The 20,331-nt window shown below is 40.5% G+C and overlaps 1 protein-coding gene across 1 annotated transcript in view; it reads right to left on the bottom strand.

Annotated features, from left to right (window-relative positions):
- Positions 1 to 20,331, bottom strand: part of LOC126251387 (F-actin-uncapping protein LRRC16A) — a 598,780-nt gene that overhangs the window by 128,922 nt on the left and 449,527 nt on the right. Inside the window, exon 19 of the mRNA XM_049951780.1 lies at positions 7,316 to 7,432. Coding sequence (XP_049807737.1) covers positions 7,316 to 7,432 — 117 coding nt within the window. The remainder of the gene's footprint in view (positions 1 to 7,315; positions 7,433 to 20,331) is intronic.

The following is a 20,331-nucleotide window of genomic DNA, read 5'->3' as shown; positions in this document are numbered from 1 at the left end:
TATCGATGTACCACCCACAGGTAGCCAGAATATATGAGAGAGAATTTTTGATGTAGAAGGAATGATAGCTGTCAAAATCATAGTACCGTCAATCTTTAGTGGGCTTGTATGGACAAAAGTACTGATGGAGCCATCATAGAGGTGAAGATCAAGTACAGGAAGGGGCATGGTGAACAGAGAAGAACCAGATGTATCAAGCAGAAGAGAAAGCACTGATGCTGTGGAGAAATGAGTGTAGGGTGTTGGCTCTGGATCCAGATAACAAAGATGACATTAAAAAACCTGAATTAGACAAGGGCTTTGGATTTTGGGAGACTACAAAGGTTTCCTCTGAATGGTCCATAAACAGACTGGCATTGGTGGGTGCCATAAGGGGTGCCCATAGTGATGACTCTTCCTCTACTCTTGTCACACTTCCCAACCCAATCCCTCACACCACTGTCATTGCCCACCAGTTCCAGTGGCTGTGCATTGCATTCCTATCCCACGCATCTGCTAATTCTCTATCCCACATTTCGATCTGGCTGCCTGCTGCCCCCTTACACCCATCAGCTACCCTTCTCCAACCATCCCTTCCTCCTACTACCCACATCTTTTCTCCCCTTTCCCACTACATATGACACAACAATTCACCAGAGTCTACCATCCAAACAACAGACATTCTGTATTCAGCCAGCACAATATAACTGTTCTAGAGAGATGTGTTTGTGTGTGTGTGTGTGTGTGTGTTTTGAGACTATGAATAGAAGTCTGTTGGTATGGAAGAATACTCAAAATTTCTGGGTGTGTTCATTGACGAGAAACTGAATTGGAAGAAACACATCGATGATCTGCTGAAATGGTTAGGTTCAGCTACTTATGCTATTAGGGTTATTGCAAATTTTAGTGATAAAAGTATCAGTAAATTATCCTACTATGCCTATTTTCATTGACTGCTTTTATATGGCATCATATTTTGGGGCAATTCATCACTAAGAGACAAAGTATTCATTGCACACAAGTGTGAAATCAGAATAATAGCTGGAGCCCACCTAAGATCACCTAGCAGACATTTATTTAAGGAACTCGAGATATTCACAGTACCTTCGCAATACATATATTCACTTATGAAATTTGTCACTAATAACCCATCCCAATTCAAAAATAACAGCGAAGTGCATAGCTACAACACTAAAAGAAAGGATGATGTTCACTATTCTGGATTAAATCTCACTTTGGCACAGAAAGGGGTGAATTATGCTGCCACAAAAATCTTTGGTCATTTGCCAAATAGTATTAAAAATCTGACAAATAGCCCACCAACATTTAAAAGCAAATTAAAAGAATTTCTGAATGACAACTCTTTCTACTCAACAGGTGAATTCTTAGATATGAAGTGGTAACTGAAAAAAAATTAATTATTTTGTGTAAAGAAAACTTATGTTAAAGTGACACGTTCCACATCATCACAAAATGTCATATTCATGATCTATGGAACAAGGATTAGTGTGTGTGTGTGTGTGTGTGTGTGTGAGTGGGCGCGCACGCATGCACACTTGTAGGGGCCGCATGCGTACCCACTTTATATGTTTAATCTAGCTCAAAAGAGTGTGCTTTCAAAATCTACCAGTGACTCAATGCATATATTATAGCTTGCATCTTGTAGGAAGGCACTTCAGCACATAGAGGCTGAATGATAGCGAAGTGTGGAAGGAATGAGGTTTGCCCATACGTAGCAGCAGAGGGCAGGCAAACGAAGTCCGTGTTCTCAAACCATGCTGCTATGGACATCAATCAGGTTCATTTGCTGATTGTACATCATATTACATGTTTAAATATATCAGGGGAGTAACAAATTTTTAAACCAGCTTCGATCAAATATCTGCATGAGAGAAATCTGACTTCACGTTTTGATGATATTGTGTCATGCATTCCACAGTTTTAGTCCGCATGGTGTCAGCAGGCATGAACTGCTGACACACCTTTGTGAAGATGTCGAGAACAATTTTCTAACATGACAATTCTCTAATGACAAGGTTATTGAAACTTCTCCCAATAATTGTCATTTATTGTGATTTGGACTGTATTATAAGTAAAAATGTAATACACAACAAAATTAACTTACAGTTGCTCGACAACTGCTTCTAATCCATAGAATTTTTTAAAAATGTGTATAGTGCAAATATGTGAGTGTGTTTGACTGTAGTTATGTGTGAACCACTGAGCATAAAAAAGAATTACTGGTAACAAAGACAAACAAAATGGTCAGTAAGTAGTCCTATTTTTCGCTGCCAATGGGCACCATGAGTGTAAACTCTCTCTTTGAACATTGTAGTGAGAAATCGCATTTGTGATCCACTGAACACGCAAACAATTAACTACCTTCTGCAAATAATTCGAGAGAATGCTGACCAATATTGCTGAAAATCACAGGTAGCCCTCCTTATCATTTTAAAGCATTTTCCAATAATTACCTTGAAAATGACAGGGATTTACTTGTTGAAACATCAAAGTTTTTGGCAAATTTATTTGGCTGAATTCTTGTGAGTTATTAGAGCATACAACATTGTAGGAAAAGCTTCACTTCCCCTTGGGTAATATGAAGAACATTAAACTCTGCATACTTCATAGGATGCAAATTCCTAATCAATAAAGTCTAGGAAGTTCTCACATACTATGTATGCAGTTGATATGTTGACAAACGCATTTTTTAGACCAGGAATCTTTAAAACCAAGAAATATTATTACTTAACTTTGTTCTACATTGTAATACCACTGTCACTGCTATCTGTGGGTGTCCGAATCAACTGATTGTAAATTTACAATCACAGTGTCGAGACTTATATCTATCTTCACCTCCCTGTAAAAGTCTTCTTTCTGAAGCATTTCAGTGTGCCATGCACAGTGAGCCAATGCCAAAGGGGGAATGTTGTCCACTGCTTCATGCACAAGTGATTCAGCATCTGTTATCTCGACTAATTTTCTTTTCTTCCACATAGCATTTAACCTCTGCCCAAATTAATTCCATCTGATTATACTGACAGCTATATGCAGATAATCACAAAATTATGTGACCACATTCATGTGCTAGAAAATCAACTTTGTGCATTCTGTTGTGCAACTTTAATAAATTAATGAGCTACAGGAATATTAATTAATGACCTGTGCAGAATATTTTTGCTTTTAAGCCAGAGCACATGGTGTTTCCTCTGTAACAACTGAATGATAACTGGCATCGTATATTACATGACCGGCTTTGAAGCGAGATACGGCAAGAATTGTTCAATGAACCACTTCCTGAAACCAACAGCATTCATTTCTGAATGGTAGTCACTGCTGTTTTTCTTACAATTAAATACAAGTTTACTCTCAAAAGAAGAGCCAGCATGCAGAATAATTTTCGGAGAACATATTCCTATGGGAACTTTAAAACAGCCAGTCCAATTATTACTTTTCTAGCAGGTTTTCCTGGAATGATTCTGATTCAGCTACATTTCATCAAGATATTACACTTTTTAACTAGCTCTTCCTTTTGTATCATACATATTTATAACGGATGTGGTTCGTGTTGCACCTAATTCACTTCTTTCAACTAAAAGGGAAAGGGGGAGGGGGAGGTTTTGTATTAGTTATCTCGAAAGCAGGACATTACCTGAAAGTATCAGGGGCCTATTGACTGTGTAACATTTCAACTACATGGGGCACTGTTACCTTTACTGCTTTATATCTATATAATACAGATGGAGACACATTTTTTTTGGGGGGGGGGGGGTTGGGGGGAGGAGAGGATGGTTTCACTGTCCTATGACCGAAGCCTGAAAAAAGTAAATTTAAATAATTAAATTTCATTTCATGAAGGGAAAATTCAGGAAATGCACAGCTTGAAGTTACCAAGGGAAAACCAGACGAGACTGAAGCTGCTGTTAAAAAAATCACAAATGGAATACTAAAGACACAAAAAATTAAATATGGGGGAGAGTACTTGCAAACATTAATTAATGAAAAATGAGAAAGTTGTAGATATACTGGGATGTATGCTATGTGTCAAATGAAGAGTAGAGTGCATTAATTATTCCCCTCCACTTAAGGATAATTTGTGGCTTAATTGATCTCATAATTAGATATTATTTATTATGTTTTGCTTCTGTCTAAAGAGACGTCAGTTCAACAATAATTCAAAAGAAGGTTCTTTATTATAAAGTTGCACCACAGACATGTGCTGGTAGCTGGTAAGTCAGGCGTGAATATAATTTCCTCTGCAAATACTGATGTGCCACCCAAAACTCCAGAAAGGGTACAAGGTATGCCCTATGAACTCTTCCTCTTTGAAGGGAAAGGTCTAACCTATGGACAATGGGGAACAGAATGCGTCAGGTGACTAATGTAGGTGCAGACCAAATGTCTCCTGGAAGGAGGAACCGATGTCTATGAAATGCCAAGTCTCCTCAGAGCGTGGATGAGCGGATAGAGATAGGACACCCTTTGAGTTTGGGCACCCCTTTGCCCTTGGGATGGGAAAACTATCCTTGAGGGTGGATGAGCTGCCAAGGTCAACAGCATACAGGTGTGGAAAGCAACAGGAAACTACCAAATTATCCATCTGGACACCCCATGGGTAGTAACTATCGCTGTGCCCCTGCAGAGCAAGGATGTGTGTGTGTGTGAGGGGGACACATGTGGGGGGGGGGGGGCTGTGGTTGCAAGTGCATGGTCTACTTTCAACAAAGGCCTTGGTGGGTGAAAGCTCATTCTGCAAGCCTTTTTGTTGTGCCTATCTGCGACTCAGCATCTCCACTATATGGTGAGTAGCAACTATCCTTTTCATAATATTGTTACAGTTTACCCTTTATTTTTCATTGTTCTATACAGGAATTACAGTTGCAAACAAATTCACTTCTAAAGATAACATAGATAACCGTGTGGGGACGGAAAAATGCAGACTATGTTTTACTGGCAGAACACTTAGAAGATACAACAGGTCTACTATAGAGACTGATTACACTACAATTGTTTGTCCTGTGCTAGAGTAGTGTTGTGTATGGCATCCTTACCACATAGAATTGACGGAGGGCATCAAAAAATTCGAAAGAAGGGCAGCTCAGTGAAATAGGGGAGAGAGTGTCATGCATATGACAAGCAAGTTAGGGTGACAATCATTAAAACAAAGGTGTTTTCATTGTGGCAAGATCTTTTCGTGAAACATCGATCACTAACTTATAGCCTGAAGGCAGGCTAACAAGTGTCAACCTGGCAATTAAGTGTGAATTACATGACAGTCATTCATATGAACAATGAGGGATACGCATTACTGAAATGACAATGCTGCTACTGCCAATTTAGAAAATATGAATAACTTCCAGTCTGCCCACAATTCTGGAAACTGCTTCAGAAATAAATATATATATGAACCGTCCAAATAAAAACAGAATTAGTCTGCAAAAATTGATTTTTCAGTGATATATTTATGAGGAAAGGACATGCTGCTGAGTAAATTCCTGAAGTATTATAATGAGTTTTCACTTCTATAGAGAAGAGGGGAGTTTTTATGCTATATCAAAATCATAATCATAATCACCACTATCAGCAGCATCAGTAGTAGTTCGAAAAGTAGTCATCTAACAATAGTAATAGTAGTAAAACCACTACCACAGTTTCACTTGAACATCTTGGATTGTGTGTTTATTTTATATATTAGGACTGATTGAATTTTTCTGTTTTCTCCCACTTCATCTTCTACTACATAACTCTGGCTATACTACTGATCCTGCAAATCTTTTGGCTCAGGGCTACCAATTCCACTATTCTTAAATGCACTCCCTTTACCTTTGTTATCAGTGGTTGGACCTCTTGTATAGAATTTTCATCCTGTTCTCTCTCAGCCTGGGAAAACATGGTGTTGCAGAAAGCTACAGACCACTGTACTTTTACACATTTTCTGCTATATCTTTGAAATAATTCTTTATGTGCATCTTAACACCATTTGTAAACAATAACATACCAATAGAGCAAGCTCGTTTTAAGCCACCAAGAAGCTGTTGCAATCAGGCCCTCTAACTCACAATTAAAAAACAGAGAGGGTTTCAATAAAAATTGATAACATCGGTTGTGTTTATTGATTTATTGATTTAAGTCCAGTCTTAGATATACTTCAGAAAGGAGGACTAGTACACCAGATGTAACAGCGTATTCCTTGCAGATCTTCATCTTCTAAACAAGAAGTTCAGTGACAGACTTTTCCACATACATCTCCGTGGGAAGTCAAGTATTTTCTTTAGCCTACAAAAACGCATTAACACAATAGCCCCATACACCCAACCACGGAATACTACGCTCCTGTCCAGATCAATAGCTGCCATATCAATCTTGTCAACACACTGATAAAACAAACAATGTGAATCATAACTGGAATTATTATAACAACTCTGTTGATGAAGTCCTATACTCCTTGACGAAGCATAGGAGACGATGCGGGAAATCCGCACCGCTGCACTAGGCAAGGCCCTAGTGGAGGTGGTTTGCCTTTGCCTTCCTCCGACCGTAATGGGGATGAATGATGATGATGATGATGATGAAGAAGACACAACAACATCCAGTCATCTCGAGGCAGATGAAAATCTCTGACCCCGCGGAGTATTGAACCCGGGACCCCACGCTGAGGAAGCAAGAACGCTATCGCGAGACCACGAGCTGCAGACATAACAACTGTATTACTGTGTAAGTAGGTGACTGGCAGCCCTCAAATCACAATCGGAATAATCTAATGCTGACCCATCCCATCCCTTCCCATTCTCATCGTTGTAGAATTCCTTAAACTGGCAGCAACTGATACCAATGTCAATATAGGGCAGTCATCAATCAACTCCCTGACTTTAACGTCACTGGAATCACTTTGGCAAGATCGTAATGTCAAAAATTCCCATATTGTGGTAGATCCAACTTTGTAGGTACCACAATTTTCTCCTCCCATAAGATAGTGGTGCAACATCAACAGAATTTGCACAACTGTGGTATCTGCGACACATCTGCGATGAGCTTCAGAATGCTCCTGATGTGACCAATGTGGAACTGAAGAGCAAACAATGGTCCACCTGGCTCTGATACATCCTTCAGGGATGCTTTACAAGACACCACTACATTACCATTCAGGCATTGGAATGACTGGTCCACAGTGACCTGCCTTTGTGATAAGGAAGTGCAATGAACAAGACAGATAATTGTTGTCTTAAATAACTGACGTGCCAAAGGCACCAGTACTCATACAGTATACATTCCACTTTCTGAACAGATAAATTGAGTCTTCATATCTAACACTAGAGATTATTCTTATATCCCTCACCTGCAGGTACTCAACAATGACCGCATGCAGTTCATCCGAGACTTCACGCAGCTTGACATCAATCGGGTTTCCGGCTTCTTCTTTGCACTGCACAGCTTCTTGTAGTCTTGTCAGAAGCTGCAATCATTTTTGTGATTAGCAAATATAGATAAATATCAACAAGGATTTCACTGCACAGATAGGACATCATTGAAACTACAAGTTTATTGTTAACAGTGACCATTTCTTTCCACTATACGTTTCAGAAGTTTAAAAATCCGTCACCAGTAGTATTTCTGTGCACTAATACGACATGTATGTGTTGTGTGTATACATTTTAGAATATCCTGTGGCATTGTCTACTAACAGAGGACACACCAAAACACAATTTTAGTACTTGGCTCAAGGTATTGTAGGGTCTTCAATTGCAAAGATTAACAAAAACACAAATGTAAAAGTGAAAATACCTCCAGTGATAACAGACACCTTTCCTGGCATGTTATATCACATACAGCATCACAGCCACTTTATAAACACTGAAGTCAGCAATGATGGCATCTAGAATCTATGAAGATGATAATGTTGCCCATAGTGATCAAAGCAAGTCACTATTTGGGAACACGTCTCAGAGTACTGTGGAGGTCTTTCATTGATATGATGAACAAAAACATAAATGTGAATATCTGCAGAGATTTTTATTTTTTTCTATAACAATTTCACCTGTTATTATTATGTTATATTTCTAATTGTGTGTGTGTGTGTGTGTGTGTGTGTGTGTGTGTGTGTGAGAGAGAGAGAGAGAGAGAGAGAGAGAGAGAGAGAGAGAGGATTTAACTGTAATAGAGGACTAGAATTCTTGCCAAAATTTGTTTTATAAATAACGAAAGAAGGCGGAGGCACGGAAAGGTTTCAAATACATTACGTAACGGTAAGGAGGCGGCTTCAAAGCCAGATTTTAAACTGTAAATAACTTCCAGGGTAAGGAGGGGCCTCTGACGATAATTTACTGGTTATGAAGGGCAGATTAAAACTGATCAAATAGTACAAAGATAGAAACTTAAGGAAATGGGACCTGAATAAATTGAAAGAACCAGAGATTGTCGAGTTTCATGCATAACTTTAGGTGGTGATTAACTGAAATGGTAAAAATAATACAAAAAAGATGATTCTAGCAAGTGAGGTATGACACCTGAAGCAGCACAGAGCCCAGGCCTGCACAAATCCCCAGAGAACACTCAACACATTGAACTTAGATAACAGAACTAGAAATTGTAAAAAACAACAGTGAATTAAACAAGTTAAAGAAAATGCTGATCTCTGAAAATGTGATTAGCAGAAAGTGAAAAGTGGCTTATCAGGAACGGTTAGAAAACAAATGCAAGGCTGCAGAAGCATGCATAGCTTGAGAGGAAAAATAGATGCTACCTATAAGAAAATTAAATTGACCTTTGGAGAAAAGACAAGCAGCTGTATGAATATTGAGAGCTAGATGGCAAGCCAGTACTAAGCAAAGATGGGAAAGCTGAAAAGTGGAAGTAATATACAGGGTGTCCCATTTATCTTGACCACCTGAAATAACTGTTTGTCCCGATGCAAAATACAAAATGTTTTGAGCAAATGTTCTTTAGCCGTCTCTCAGACATCGATCAATACTATTGCTTTTGTTGTAGCTTTGTTTTTTTTACAAAGGTATGAGCAGCGCTATGACGTTTTTTAAATGGTACCTCGTAATTTTTATTCGGTAATTCATTTCCTCTCCTAAAGACCTATTCAAAAATGCATCTATCACAGTGTACCATTCACTGAAACACGACATTATTAATTACATAACACAACATTGACTTAGCACCCGGGATCACAAACTCATCCACTTGCTGGATTTGTCAGAAAGCAAATGAAAAACAAGTAAAAACATAACACAAAATTGACTTTGACTCCCCAGTACCATTGCCCAGGAGTAGAACATTTGAAGGTGCTCAAATTGGAGACCCTGGACACCGATACACTGGTGCACTCGTTGAATGATAGAATTATTTACTGCTTCCAGAGTTGCCTAATGAAGAGAATTACAAGCAAGCATGATATGTTCCTTCATGTCCTCTGGAATTGTTGGAATGTCACTATAGACAAGGTCTTTAATGCATCCCCAAATAAAAAAGTACAGAGGATTTAAATCAGGAGACCTAGCAGGCCAAGTAACTGTTCCTCCTAGACCAATCCATCTGGCAATACAGGGTGTTACAAAAAGGTACAGCCAAACTTTCAGGAAACATTCCTCACACACAAAGAAAGAAAATATGTTATGTGGACATGTGTCCAGAAACGCTTACTTTCCATGTTAGAGCTCATTTTATTACTTCTCTTCAAATCACATTAATCATGGAATGGAAACACACAGCAACAGAACGTACCAGCGTGACTTCAAATACTTTGTTACAGGAAATGTTCAAAATGTCCTCCGTTAGCGAGGATATATGCATCCACCCTCCGTCGCATGGAATCCCTGATGCGCTGATGCAGCCCTGGAGAATAGCGTATTGTATCACAGCCATCCACAATAAGAGCACGGAGAGTCTCTACATTTGGTACCGGGGTTGCGTAGACAAGAGCTTTCAAATGCCCCCATAAATGAAAGTCAAGAGGGTTGAGGTCAGGAGAGCGTGGAGGCCATGGAATTGGTCCGCCTCTACCAATCCATCGGTCACCGAATCTGTTGTTGAGAAGCGTACGAACACTTCGACTGAAATGTGCAGGAGCTCCACCGTGCATGAACCACATGTTGTGTCGTACTTGTAAAGGCACATGTTCTAGCAGCACAGGTAGAGTATCCCGTATAAAATCATGGCGGTGAATCGAGGAAGTACAGTACAAACTGACGAAACTAAAATGAGCTCTAACATGGAAATTAAGCGTTTCCGGACACATGTCCACTTAAAATCTTTTCTTTATTTGTGTGTGAGGAATGTTTCCTGAAAGTTTGGCCGTACCTTTTTGTAACACCCTGCATACCTTCGGTTCAAAACACAACATGCACGCAAGGCATTGTGTGTTGGACATCCGCATGTTGATACCACATAAGCATTCTGGTTCTTAGAAGCACTTCATCCAGAAGAGAAGGAAGAATTTGTATGAGGAAGTTGGCATACACTGTGCCGTTTAAACTACCACTGATGAAATATGGGCCAATGATTGTAGTACCGAGAATCCCACACCAGACGTTAACTCTCTACTGACGCTGAAGTTCCACCTGTCTAAGCCATCGTGGGTTGTCCCTTGTATTTACCTGTCCTTTGTTTGAGAAGGAACATTCGTCAGTAAATAGAACATTGGAGAAGAAGTTTGTGTTGGCGAGGATTTGCTGCTGTGGCCACTGACATAACTGTAACGATTCTGGAAATCATTCCCATGCAATTCCTGATGTAGGGGTACATGGTAAGGATGGAACCGATGATGTTTAAGAATACGATGTACACTGGTTTTAGGAATGTCAATCTCGTGTTCGAGCTGTCGTGTGCTCATATGCGGATTCGTAGGAACAGAAGCGAGAAGAGTAACTTCGGCAGATTCGTCTCTGCGAGTGCTACAACGATTGCGTTGCCGTGGGTTGAAACTTCCTGTTTCCTGAAGCGTCGCAACAAGACGAGAAAACATCCATCGGGAAGGTGGGTCCTTGTCAGGGTATCGCTCTCTGTACAGTTCTGCTGCCTGCATAGCATTTTGCCTACCTTCAACAACAACAATAAAAGAAACGTTATGTTGACACAGTTTGTGGGAAGGACAGCCTCTACTGTATGCCTTCTCTGGACAACAGTATTTAAAAGGACTAAACTACTGTACTAAATATATCCATGAATACGAAAACAGCATTTCAATTACTGTTCTGCTAACTTACATTGCCCATAGATGAGTAGCATATCTACCTTCTCTTCATTGGTGTACATTCTACTCACACAACTCTTCAACTGACAATGGTTGATGGAATGACAGGTGTGCATTCTACTAATGTTTACATTTGTCCTCTGCCAACGTCAGCAAGTGGATGTGTTCTGTTACCCTGAGTACCTGCACTAAGCACAGGGATTGGCAACATCAATGTTGTTTTATGTAATTAATAATGTGAATAGTACAATGTGATACGTTTTTTAATAAGTCTTTAGGAGAGGAAACCGAATAAAAACTACCGGGTGCCATTTGAAAAAGTCATACCACTGTTCATATCTTTATAAAAAGGAAAGCTATGACGAAGGCAATGAAGCTGATTGATGTCCCCCTGATGGCTAAAGAACATTTGCTTGAAACATTTTGTAATTTGCATCTGGACAAACAGTTATTTAGTGTGGTCAAGATAAGCAAAGACAAGACTCCAGGAGTAAACGATGTTTCTTCGAAATTATTGACATCCTCGGGAAAATCAATCATGATAAAACTATTCCAGCTACTGTGCAAAATAAATGACACACGCAAAATAGCCTCAGACTGAAATGAGAACGTAACAATTCCAGTTATAAAGAAGACAGGTGCTGACAAATGTGAATACTGTCAAACTATCAGTTTAATAGATCATGACTGCAAAATATTTACACAAATTATTTACAACAAAATAGAAAAACTAGTAGAAGGTAATCTCAGGGAAGGTAAGCCTGGGTTTCCGAGAAGTGCAGGTACACACGACGCAAAATGTGACCCTACAGCTTACCCTAAAAGACAGAGTGAAGGAAGGCAAACCTATGTTTATATCATTTGCAGATTTAGAGAGCAAGAAGAGAACAGAAAAATTCTGAAGATTATATGGGTAAATTGTATAAAAAACAAAGAGGTACTGAATAGAATTGGGGAGACTATTATGAAAATGGTAGACTGCTACTCACAGTAAAGACAACAAGCTGAGCTGCAGACAGGCAAAACAATAAGACTGTCACAGATTTAGTTTTTACCTAAGGCCTTCTTCAGATAACGAAACACAGACACACTTCCACAAGCAGACACACCACATGCACATATGATCGCTATTCCCGGCCACAGATGCCAGAATGTGCTCTCACCACAGTGCGCAGAGATAGCGGTGATGTGTGCCTAGTTTCGTGTGTGTATGTTTTTCTGAAAAATGCTTTGGCCAAAAGCTCTGTGAGTAACAGTCTTTCTGTTGTGCCTGTCTGCAACTCAAAGTGTCATCTTTATGGTGTGTAGCTATTTATCCTTTTCATACTTGTTAATATTCCAATCTAGACTTTCAAATATGTGGCACAACTCAACTAAGAGAAGGAATCAATTGACACGGCACAACCTGATGGATCAAGGAATAGTCAATCTGGAACAGAAGAAAGCGTAAAGGCAGTAAGCACGTTAAAATGGTAGTTAGTTGTGGTTATTCAGATATGAAGAGGCTTGTAGACGATATACTAGCATGGGGAGCTGCATCAAATCATTCTTCAGGATGAAGATCACAACACCACATGCGTAGTATGTAGTGTAACTATGAAAACCACCAAAATGCAGTACTTTAGCTTCGCAAATATGTAAATAGGCATGGCATCTGCTCGGCTTGGTTCTATCAGCCAGTCACAACACAGGACATGTAACATCACAAAACAGATTCTGATGGTATAACAGAACAATGAGAATGTATGCTTGTCTTTACTAATTTTTATTTTTACAATTTCGTGAAGTAAAGTTAGTGGCTACAGCCCAATCTATAGTGCACCTCAAGGTGGTCTGATTGGCCGATAAAAGAAAACCGAGTGGGAGTCACGTTGTGTTACATGTTCGCAAAACTAGAGTTCCATATTTAGTGGTTTCTGCTATCGCACTTGCATACTATGAGAATACGAAGTTCAACTGATGCACCTCATTAACTGTCTCTTCAAATGTATAATTTCTGGCACAATTTATTGAGATGTCGTTCACCAAATGGCTTTGGAGTTGCTACGAAGGACACTAGAGTCTTATGAGCAAGGAGAAGAATTTGTTTCTGTTCATAGGCATGCATCGATTCCTGCTATACACACCTTCAAAATTATAGGACTTGGTTGAAGAACTGCTGTAATAAGAGAAGCGCTACTTCAAGACTTGCAGGATACTGAGGTAAACAGTGTGGGACAACGCCCCTGTGCAGAAAACAGTGCATTTTTAGTACTCCTGGAAAGAAGAAAAAGCAGCCTTGTCCAGTTACAGATCTCGATTTGTTCCAAACTGACACAGTTCATTGGCACATTTACAGATATTACAGCAGGCAATAATACCCCACAGTAGTGAAGTTTCTAATCACTTTAAAAGAATGTGAACTTTTCTCGTGGTGGGGAGGCAAGGGGGTGGGGGGGATCACTTAAAATGGTGTTAAAAAGTATGGGCTTCCACTTTAAAAAGTTGGGCACATAAGAACTGTTGCTCAAACAAACTCATGTCATTGTGTGTCATAATACACTCCTGGAAATTGAAATAAGAACACCGTGAATTCATTGTCCCAGGAAGGGGAAACTTTATTGACACATTCCTGGGGTCAGATACATCACATGATCACACTGACAGAACCACAGGCACATAGACACAGGCAACAGAGCATGCACAATGTCGGCACTAGTACAGTGTATATCCACCTTTCGCAGCAATGCAGGCTGCTATTCTCCCATGGAGACGATCGTAGAGATGCTGGATGTAGTCCTGTGGAATGGCTTGCCATGCCATTTCCACCTGGCGCCTCAGTTGGACCAGCGTTCGTGCTGGACGTGCAGACGGCGTGAGACGACGCTTCATCCAGTCCCAAACATGCTCAATGGGGGACAGATCCGGAGATCTTGCTGGCCAGGGTAGTTGACTTACACCTTCTAGAGCACGTTGGGTGGCACGGGATACATGCGGACGTGCATTGTCCTGTTGGAACAGCAAGTTCCCTTGCCGGTCTAGGAATGGTAGAACGATGGGTTCGATGACGGTTTGGATGTACCGTGCACTATTCAGTGTCCCCTCGACGATCACCAGTGGTGTACGGCCAGTGTAGGAGATCGCTCCCCACACCATGATGCCGGGTGTTGGCCCTGTGTGCCTCGGTCGTATGCAGTCCTGATTGTGGCGCTCACCTGCACGGCGCCAAACACGCATACGACCATCATTGGCACCAAGGCAGAAGCGACTCTCATCGCTGAAGACGACACGTCTCCATTCGTCCCTCCATTCATGCCTGTCGCGACACCACTGGAGGCGGGCTGCACGATGTTGGGGCGTGAGCGGAAGACGGCCTAACGGTGTGCGGGACCGTAGCCCAGCTTCATGGAGACGGTTGCGAATGGTCCTCGCCGATACCCCAGGAGCAACAGTGTCCCTAATTTGCTGGGAAGTGGCAGTGCGGTCCCCTACGGCACTGCATAGGATCCTACGGTCTTGGCGTGCATCCGTGCGTCGCTGCGGTCCGGTCCCAGGTCGACGGGCACGTGCACCTTCCGCCGACCACTGGCGACAACATCGATGTACTGTGGAGACCTCACGCCACACGTGTTGAGCAATTCGGCGGTACGTCCACCCGGCCTCCCGCATGCCCACTATACGCCCTCGCTCAAAGTCCGTCAACTGCACATACGGTTCACGTCCATGCTGTCGCGGCATGCTACCAGTGTTAAAGACTGCGATGGAGCTCCGTATGCCACGGCAAACTGGCTGACACTGACGGCGGCGGTGCACAAATGCTGCGCAGCTAGCGCCATTCGACCGCCAACACCGTGGTTCCTGGTGTGTCCGCTGTGCCGTGCGTGTGATCATTGCTTGTACAGCCCTCTCACAGTGTCCGGAGCAAGTATGGTGGGTCTGACACACCGGTGTCAATGTGTTCTTTTTTCCATTTCCAGGAGTGTATTTACTTGCATAAAATTGGTGGAAAGGATATACATTCAATTATATGGTTAAATGAAACCAGGGTCAGCACTGCTGGAAAAGCAGTTGATAAATGCTGGACAGATGATACTCTGAATAGCAGTGGTTGTCTGCCAACAGAAAGTGGGTCCCAATTAGTTGTGGCTCATGCAGGTTCTTCGGACACTTTTATCTCTGATGGTCTTACAGTTTTTCAATCCTAAGAAACCTGTGACTACCAGAGGATACGGACCACCCAGGATTGCTCAAAACTTCGCTACTTCAGTTTAAGTGTTCCAACAGTGTCTGTAATGGAAAATGAAAATTACCATTGTGTGATATTAAAAAGGAATAAGCCTGTAACACCTAACCCAACTGAACTGGTTTGCAGTGATGTTAAGGCTTACGTTCGAAATAATAACAAGTATTTTACACTTATGTAAGCTGAAAGGCTGATATGTGATGGTCTTGCTACTGTAGATACCACCTCATGGAGGAAAAAGAGAGACCATGTTAGTAAGCTTACTCAAGAAGTACAGACTATAGACAGAATTATACATGAGAATGAACAATGAATGATTTCTGTTGATGATGATGATGACAGTGGATTTGGCAACAATTTCAATGACAGAGAAGAAGAAATGGATGGAAATGCAAGACTGACATCAGAAACTGGCATGTGTAAATGTACACAGAATTAATTCTCTCGTTCTGCAACTGAGTATGCTATGCATCTTTTTCTTTATTTTGTTCTAGAATTGTGGACAGCGTATTCATTGGTATGCTTATCATCATCATCATCATCATCATCATCATTTAAGACTGATTATGCCTTTCAGCGTTCAGTCTGGAGCATAGCCCCCTTATAAAATTCCTCCATGATCCCCTATTCAGTGCTAACATTGATGCCTCTTCTGATGTTAAGCCTATTACTTCAAAATCATTCTTGACCGAATCCAGGTACCTTCTCCTTGCTCTGCCCCGACTCCTCCTACCCTCTACTGCTGAACCCATGAGTCTCTTGGGTAACCTTGCTTCTCCCATGCGTGTAACACGACCCCACCATTTAAGCCTGTTCGCCCTGCCTGCTAGATCTATAGAGTTCATTCCCAGTTTTCCTTTGATTTCCTCATTGTGGACACCCTCCTGCCATTGTTCCCATCTACTAGTACCTGCAATCATCCTAGCTACTTTCATATCCATAACCTCAACCTTGTTGATAAGATAACCTGAATCCACCCAGCTTTCGCTCCCATACAACAAAGTTGGTCGAAAGATTGAACGGTGCACAGATAACTTAGTCTTGGTACTGACTTCCTTCTTGCAGAAGAGAGTAGATCGTAGCTGAGCACTCACTGCATTAGCTTTGCTACACCTCGCTTCCCGTTCTTTCACTATGTTGCCATCCTGTAAGAATATGTATCCTAAGTACTTGAAACCGTCCACCTGTTCTAACTTTGTTCCTCCTATTTGGCACTCAATCCATTTATATTTCTTTCCCACTGACATTACTTTCGTTTTGGAGATGCTAATCTTCATACCATAGTCCTTACATTTCTGATCTAGCTCTGAAATATTACTTTACAAACTTTCAATCGAATCTGCCATCACAACTAAGTCATCCGCATATGCAAGACTGCTTATTTTGTGTTCACATATCTTAATCTCACCCAGCCAGTCTATTGTTTTCAACATATGATCCATAAATACTATGAACAACAGTGGAGACAGGTTGCAGCCTTGTCTTACCCCTGAAACTACTCTGAACCATGAACTCAATTTACTGTCAAATCTAACTGCTGCCTGACTATCTATGTAAAGACCTTTAATTGCTTGCAAAAGTTTGCCTCCTATTCCATAATCTCGTAAAACAGACAATAACTTCCTCCTAGGAACCCAGTCATATGCCTTTTCTACATCTATAAAGCATAGATACAATTCCCTGTTCCACTCATAACACTTCTCCATTATTTGCCGTAAGCTAAAGATCTGGCCCTGACAACCTCTAAGAGGCCTAAACCCACACTGATTTAGTTGGTATGCTTAGGTTTACATAATTATACATTTTATATGCAGCTACTATGGTAACAATTCAGAACGACTTCTTAGAGAAATTGTAATCCATTTTGGATGTCGTTTATTTCCTAGTTTCATATACCATCAAATGCCTTTTCTCCATAGTTGTTTATTCCAGTGCTGGAAAAACAGTTTTTGTTGTACTCATATGGCTTTACATACATGCTGAGTGTAGCCTACATTTCCAAAACATACTTCGTAGTTATCTGCTGTATGTATGTGTGGTGGCAGCTATTGCAATCGCAGTACAGCGAACTACACGTAAGCTGTGAAGCAAATGTTTCAGCGGCCCATGTATACACCTACATCTACATATGCACATACTCTGAAAGCCACCGCACGATGCATGGCAGAGTGAACCCTGTACCATTACTAGTCATTTCCTTTCCTGTTCCACTCGCAAAGAGGGTGAGGGAAAAATGACTATGTATATGTCCCTCTATAAGCCTTAATTTCTCCTATCTTATCTTCATGATCCTTATGCAAAATCTACATTGGTGGCAGTAGAATTGTTCTGCAGTCAGCTTCAATTACTGGTTCTCTAAATTTTCTCAATAGTGTTCTTCAAAACATCGTCTTTCCTCCAAACATTCCTATTTGACAACCTGAAGCACCCCCATAATATCTGTTTGTTGTTTGAACCTATTGGTAACAAATCTAGCAGCATGTCTTTGAATTCCTTTGAAGTCTTTTGTTAATCTGACCTGATGTGGATCCCAAACACTACAGCAGGACTCAAGAATAGGTTGCACTAATGTCTCGCATGCAGTCTCCATTACAGATAAACACACTTTCCCAAAAATACTCCCAATAAACCGAAATACATTTCATTACCCTTGTTTTGCTGTCGGTAATGTTCATCTTATATTCTCCTTTCAAGACACTATCAATTCCTTTCAACTGCTCTTGCAAGTACTTCGCCGTCTCTGACAGAATTAGAATATCATCGTCAAACTGCAAAGTTTTTATTTCTTCACTCTGGAGTTTAATTCCTAATCCAAAGTTTTCTTTGGCTTCATTTACTGCTTTCTCGATGTACACATTGAACATCAGTGGGGATAGACTACAACCCTGTGTCAGTCCCTTCTCAACCACTGCTTCCTTGTCATGCACTTTGCCTCTTATAAATGTTGTCTTGTTTCTATATGAGTTGTAAATACCCTTTCACTCCCAGTATGTACTCCTGCTGTCTTCAGAAATTTATAGAATACGTTCCACGTAACAATGTCAAAAGCTTTCTCCAAATCTACAAATGCTATTAAATGTAGGTTCACCTTTTAATAATGTCTTCTAAGGGAAGTCGTGTGGTCAGTATTGCTTCACAAGTTCCCACATTTCTTCTGAACCTAAACTGATCATCCCAGAAGTCAGCTTCCATCAGTTTTCCCGTTCTTCCATAAATAAATCGTGTCAGTATTTTGGAACCATAACTTAAACCGCTAGTTCAGGAATATTAACAGCTGCCAACACCAACTGGAATTATTACATACATTCTTATTGAAGTCTGTGAGTATTTCCCCTGCCTTATACATCTTGCACATCAAGTGGAATAATTTAGCCACAAGAGGAGTTTAATCTAAGGTCCCATCAACAATGAGGTCGTTAAAGATTAGGGAAGGATTGAGAGGCAAAGCAGCTGTGCCCTTTCAAAGGAATTATCTCAGCATTTGCCGTAAGCAATATCGGGAAATCACAGAAAACTTAACTCAGGATGGCCGGACACAGATTTCAAATGTCATCATCCTAAATGCGAGTCCAGTGTGCTACCCACTGTGCTACCTTGCTCTGTGGGATAGTTTAGTCATGGCTGACTCTCCCAAGGATATCAGTTCTGATGGAATCTTGCCTTCTCTGGGGGCTTTGTTTCAACTTGGGTCTTTCACTGTTCTGCAAATTCTTCTTGCAGTATTGTATCTTCGACCTAATTTTCGTCTATATCCTCTTCCATTTCTATAATATTGCTTTCAAGTTCCATTCGCTTGTACAGACCCTCTATATACTCCCATCTTTCAGTTTTCCCTTCTTTTTTTAGGACTGGTTTTCCATCTGAGTTCTTGATACTAATTTCTCTTCTCTCCAAAGGCTTCTTTAATTTTCTTGTTGGTGGTATGTATCTTTAACCTGGCAAAATATGCTTCTGAATCCTTATATTTGTCCTGTAGCCATTCCTGCTCAGACATTTTGCACTTCCGTCCAATATAATTTTTTAGACGTTTCTACTCCATTTGGCCTGCTTCATTTTTGTATTTCTTCTTTTCATCAACTAAATTCAATATCTTCTATGATACCCAAGGAATTCTACTAGGCCTTGTCTTTTTCCTATTTGATCCACTGCTGCTTTCACTGTTTCATTTCTCAAAGCTATCCAGTCATCTTCTTCTGTATTACTTTGCATTGTTTCAGTCAATTGTTGCCTAATGCTTCCTTTGAAACTCTGGTTCTTCCAACTTTTCCAGGTCCGATCTCCTTAATTTCCAACCTTTACGCAAATTCATCACTTTTAATCAATAGTTCATAACAAATAAATTATGGTCAGAGCCCACACCTGCCTCTGCAAAAGTCTTACACTTTAAAATCTGATTCCCAAATCTCTGTCTCACCTTTATATAACCAACCGAAAGCTTCCAATGTCTGCAGGTCTCCTCCACATACACAAACTCCTTTTTTAAAATTTTTTTATATTCAGTCTTTTTAAAGAATTACATCAGTAGCTATATATTGTCCACTACTCCTAACATTATTACTTCCCACTTTAAATAATAATACTATGTTGGTGAATTTTATTTACGCAGATTTTCACAATGAACAGGAAATTGACACATACTTTCTAAATTCAATTTTAAAGCACCAACGTGCTGTGACTGAGATCTGATGGATTATAATACTACATGCAGACAAAACATGAAATAGCAGTAACAACAATTACGATAAATTAACTTTTCTTTCAGTTTAGCAATGGAAAATCCAGGCAGTCAGAGGCAGTGGTCATGTATGTGAGATGTGTTTTCACACACACACACACGTGTGTGTGTGTGTGTGTGTGTGTGTGTGTACATAGTCTAATTTGGAAGAAGGCCTTTTGGCTGAAAGCTTAATTGTTGGTAGTCTTTTTACTGCGCCTA

This window comes from Schistocerca nitens, chromosome 4 (genome assembly GCF_023898315.1).
Source record: "Schistocerca nitens isolate TAMUIC-IGC-003100 chromosome 4, iqSchNite1.1, whole genome shotgun sequence".
NCBI lineage: Eukaryota > Metazoa > Arthropoda > Insecta > Orthoptera > Acrididae > Schistocerca > Schistocerca nitens.
Note: the sequence above shows the minus strand (reverse complement) of the source record. Positions and strands in the feature narration are given on the sequence as shown.